This window comes from Elephantulus edwardii, unplaced genomic scaffold (genome assembly GCF_000299155.1).
Source record: "Elephantulus edwardii isolate Elephantulus edwardi_28Jun2011 unplaced genomic scaffold, EleEdw1.0 scaffold00342, whole genome shotgun sequence".
Lineage (NCBI taxonomy): Eukaryota > Metazoa > Chordata > Mammalia > Macroscelidea > Macroscelididae > Elephantulus > Elephantulus edwardii.
This window is the reverse complement of record NW_006400092.1, coordinates 1,499,516-1,504,000: the sequence shown is the minus strand read 5'-3', so window position 1 is coordinate 1,504,000 and position 4,485 is coordinate 1,499,516. Positions and strand designations below refer to the sequence as shown.

Sequence of the window (4,485 nt, the reverse complement as noted above, 5' to 3'; positions counted from 1 at the left end):
TAATGTTATATTTCCTTTATTTTGAGTATTAGTGGTCTTATATCATAATTGTACATTTGTGACTGATTTTTGACAACTATTATTTTAATATTAGCATTTTCTTAGTCTGGTGATACCCAAAATGTTAAATAAAGCAGGTTTTACTTGGATCATAATAAACTCACCATCTTCACTGTTGGTTTCTGGGGAATAAAACCAGATACCATTTTCACATCAATAATCACCATATTGGAGACAGAACGGCTTCCTGTGTAACTAAATAACCAAAGGGGGAAGGAATCAATATTTTCTATGTTAGTAAACATTCTCTTTTTCTAGAACTCCAGCATGTAACATCTCTAAAGGTTCCATGTAAATTTCCCTTAATATCCTTCCCCAATGATTTGGAGAACTGATTGTGCAGCGTAAGGGGGCTCTTGTTAAAGCCACAGAGAACTAGGCATATTCTAAAGCTGTTACACTAAAATTTCAAGTGTGTAGCCCCTGCGGATATGTATTTAAGAAAGCTTTATAAATGATGCATAGCCTGGGCCTGAGATGGCTAATGTATGTCATTTGTTGGTTATACACTTTTTATCTTGACAATTTTCCTGAATATCATCCCCAACCAAGTTATAGTATGCTTTGAGGATAGTTAATTTTCTTTCTTTTTTAAAAATTAAATACAGTAACTATATGAATGTCGCCACATATATTTGCATTTTCCTGGAACATTATTTTATATTTAATCTAATTTTTTTTATTGATAGAAGGAACTCTAACCAGGAAATAACTTCCTCCTCCTATTCAAACTTTTCAGGAATTCTTATCTCTATCTCAGATAGGCCAAGAACATTATAGGATTTCATTAGACCAACAGAGTTCAGAGCAGAAATAAAGGATGGTGTTCTTTATTTAGTTATTATTTGGGAGAATTATTAACCTTTCAAAAATAAGGATGGACAAAAAAAGGTCTTTACGTATAGACAGTATAAACCCTATCATTGGGAAATTCCATTTTGTCAATGTAAGAGGTCACACTTTTTTAATAACTATAAGGCAAACATTCATCATCATACTGGTGGTCCATTATAGAAGTTCTAGTTGGTAGACTGGTGTTACTCTCAGCATTAGGTGATACACTCAGACGGTCTTACCTGACATTCAATGAGATCTCAAAGCTAGTGTGTGCTTTGGCTCCATCACAAGTTTGGGGTGTAGTCATTACCTCTAAAGCAAATGGGAATGTTTGTTTCACTGGGATAATATTGTACTTCAAAGATGTCTGTGAAATATCAAAGAAAAAAAGAAATCTAGTTTGCTGCCATCCATTGTATTCCTCTCAACTTTTTCAATTTTGATTTGCCCAGTTAAGACTTTTCATTGAAAAGTGTTAGTGAGTATCTGGTGGCCCCATCTCTCCCACGAGTCTCACCTGGAGGTAGACACATCTGTCTCCTGTCACTTTTGCACTGTATTTCCCAGGAACTTCTGGCAATGAGACTTGCTGTAGCAACAGCTTGTTGCTGTTGTCCACTTGGAAATTTGTGGAAAAGGCCTGTGAGTCCTGAACGGTCACTTGTGCAGCCTTCTCTGTCTTGGAGAAAGTAGCTGCTCCATATCTGGACAAACCATAGAGAGCCACCACTGTGTCCTGTAAGAGATGGGCAAGACTTCATGCACAGGTTGAGCACAACAATTTTCTCCAAGGCCCTGTAAGCTACGACAAAGAAGCTTTGACATCTGTCTCCCCTCACTATCTAAATTGTAGACTTCTACATGTAGAGGGTCAGTGAAAGAGAGGAAGACCCTCAGCAAGACAGATTTCAACACAGTGACTGCAGCAATGCATGTAAGTGTGTTGGAGATGGAGATGATGAGGATGGCATAGGATAGGATGGGGTTTACATCTGTTGTTCATAGGGTCGCTATGAGTTGTACTCCATCCAGCTCATGGCACTTAACAACCACCGCTAACAGTATGAAAATGGATTGTAATCTTTAGAGAGATGCTAGAATCATAACATTTAGCTATTATTTTATTTCCCAGGAATTTTATATTTTTTCTCTATAAACATATGTGAGGTATTGAAAAGGTGGAATATACGTGAATAGGGAGTATTCCTTGCAATCAGCCCTTAGTTTCCAGGGTCGGTCTTAACATTAGTGATAAGATCTACCACTACTCAACCAAAGTTTAGCTCTGTCTGCAACTTAAACTCTCCTCTGCTTCTGAAGTTTCAGGAAAAACAAAAGTCCATTAGTAGTGATGATCAAGGCTGTGCAGCAATTTCTCCAAGACAAGTAACATATTAATAACTGTAATTAACTTCTGGATTTAGTGATACTTTTATTTGGCTCTCCTTTTCTTTATTAGAGTATTTCTTGTGCTTACTGATTCCCTTGGTATGCCATATTCTCAGTTCTCATCAACACTGAGCTAACAGTCTCAAACTAACAGATTCCTGAGATAAATAGATGTTTTAACAAAATTATTATTTTTCTATTCAGATGGAAAACCAAGAGATTAATTACAAGGAAAAAATGTTTATGTGGATATTTGTCACATTTTCTTCTTAGTTGAGTAAAATTTTACACCTAAATTAGCTGATGATGGAAATGTCTGGCATAGAAATTGATTTATTTTCTACATACGGGATTACATAATAGGATCAGGAGATTGGATAAATAAATATATTATGTTTCTGCAAACAAATGTTTTTGTATTAAGAGATGAATAAGAAAAACATGAAATGGATCAGCTTTAAAATTTCCCATTTGAATTAAATCAAAGCATGGAGAGATTTGCATGAAGAGATTGTTGGGTGCAGAGGAGAATTCTTAGACATAGTTTGAAAAGGACTCTTGGAACTTCCAAAAGAATTGTAGAAGATGTTTTTACTCATTATGCTGAGCACAGTGTCTTGAACCCCCACTACTTCTCTAGAGAGATATGCTTGTTGGAAATAAGAAATTGTGTTAATGACAGAGGGATGGGAGGTAGAATCCAAGGCATTTTTTTCAGTCCTCTTTGATTTTAGTTTCCCCTTATATATCACTTTCTCTGAATACCAAAATCTTTTTCTCCATTTCACATTATTGTCATCTTCATTTTTGGAGGGTCAGTTATGAGTTAGTTCCTACTAGAAGGCACACAATAACAACAACATTGTTACCTGAGAGGCTATTCCTTGGAAAGGGAAATCATGCCTGGAAAAGTTAATGAAAGACAGTGATTGAGACAGTGATTGCATCAATGGACTCGACTGTATCAGAGATGGTGAGGATGGCACAGGTTAGGACAGGGTTCAGATGTGTTACTCACTGGGTCTCTAGAAGTGGTACTCCACTTGAAGGCATTTAACAACTACAATTGCTACTTAAAACTGAAGTATTACTAAAAGGTCCTGACAGACCACAGACCTGAGTTGAAGCAAAGCCCCCATTGGAATTCTGTTGCTTTGTGATCCACTTCACAATGCGTGATGCAGTAGTTAGTTCTTCCGATGTGGGGGCAGGCTGGGCAGTGAGGTAAGCAAGGAGCACATAGCCCGTCATCTCCACATCAGCAGAGGGAGCCTGGGATTGGTAAACAGATTCCACTGGGGCCTTGGGCTTATGAGGTCGCGTCCAGTGCATGGAATTGTCTGGAAGTGAGAGAAGGAAATTTATATTCACTACATATTAGCTCTGGTGTTAAAGTGTGCATAGGGTGGCACCTCTCTGGCAGTTGGAATCCACCAGCGGTTTCAAAGGAGAAAGACAGGCAGTCTCCTTCCGTGTGACTTAAAGCCCCTGAAGACCTGGAGGAGGGCCAGCTCTTAGCCAATTCTGACACGATGACACTGAGTAGATATATTTAAGATGCAAGTAGTTAAGAACCAGAGCTGAAATGAGGACTGATTTCCAATTACAATTGCTCAAACCTTATATAGATATTTTTTATTACATTTGTTTATTCTTTCATTGATTAAATGCCTTCCCACCATCACAATGCCATTCAACCTTCTCCTAACATTGTTAGCTATTAGTTGCCATCCAGTTGTCTCCAACTCATGGCAACTCCGGTGACAGAAGGAAGCATCGTGTAATCTTGCACCATCTCCTCATCCTTGGTAAGGGCAAATTAATTGTTTCTGCTGTTGTATAAATACATGTCATAGTAAATGGATTTTTTTGGTTGAAATTTGTTTTATTTCTTGCAATTTTATGTAAATCTCATCTCAGTTTTTGGTTTGGTTTTTTTTTCTTAGTAGAGCTAAGATAGTTGAGCTGGGTGGTGCAAATCCTGAGTTTTAACTGGAAGGTTGTAAATTTGAGTAAGTTTGAGTCCGCTCAGAGGTTCCTTGGTAGATTTACTTCTATGCTCCAGAGAGTCAAAATCTGTGTGGTGGCAGTGCCGCTCCCTATGGACAACAGCCATCCCGATTACCCCAGTCACCGAATCAATCCATCTCATAGAGGGTCTTCCCCTCCTGCGCTGTCCCTCCACCCTCCCAAGCATGA

The 4,485-nt window shown here is 38.1% G+C and overlaps 1 protein-coding gene across 1 annotated transcript in view; it reads right to left on the bottom strand.

Moving 5' to 3' along the window:
- Positions 1 to 4,485, bottom strand: part of A2M (alpha-2-macroglobulin) — a 65,386-nt gene that overhangs the window by 4,637 nt on the left and 56,264 nt on the right. The window contains exons 30-33 of the mRNA XM_006901761.1: positions 3,403 to 3,626; positions 1,415 to 1,633; positions 1,137 to 1,264; positions 165 to 255 (exon numbers count right to left, since the gene is read on the bottom strand). Of these exons, the coding sequence (XP_006901823.1) occupies positions 165 to 255; positions 1,137 to 1,264; positions 1,415 to 1,633; positions 3,403 to 3,626 (662 nt within the window). The remainder of the gene's footprint in view (positions 1 to 164; positions 256 to 1,136; positions 1,265 to 1,414; positions 1,634 to 3,402; positions 3,627 to 4,485) is intronic.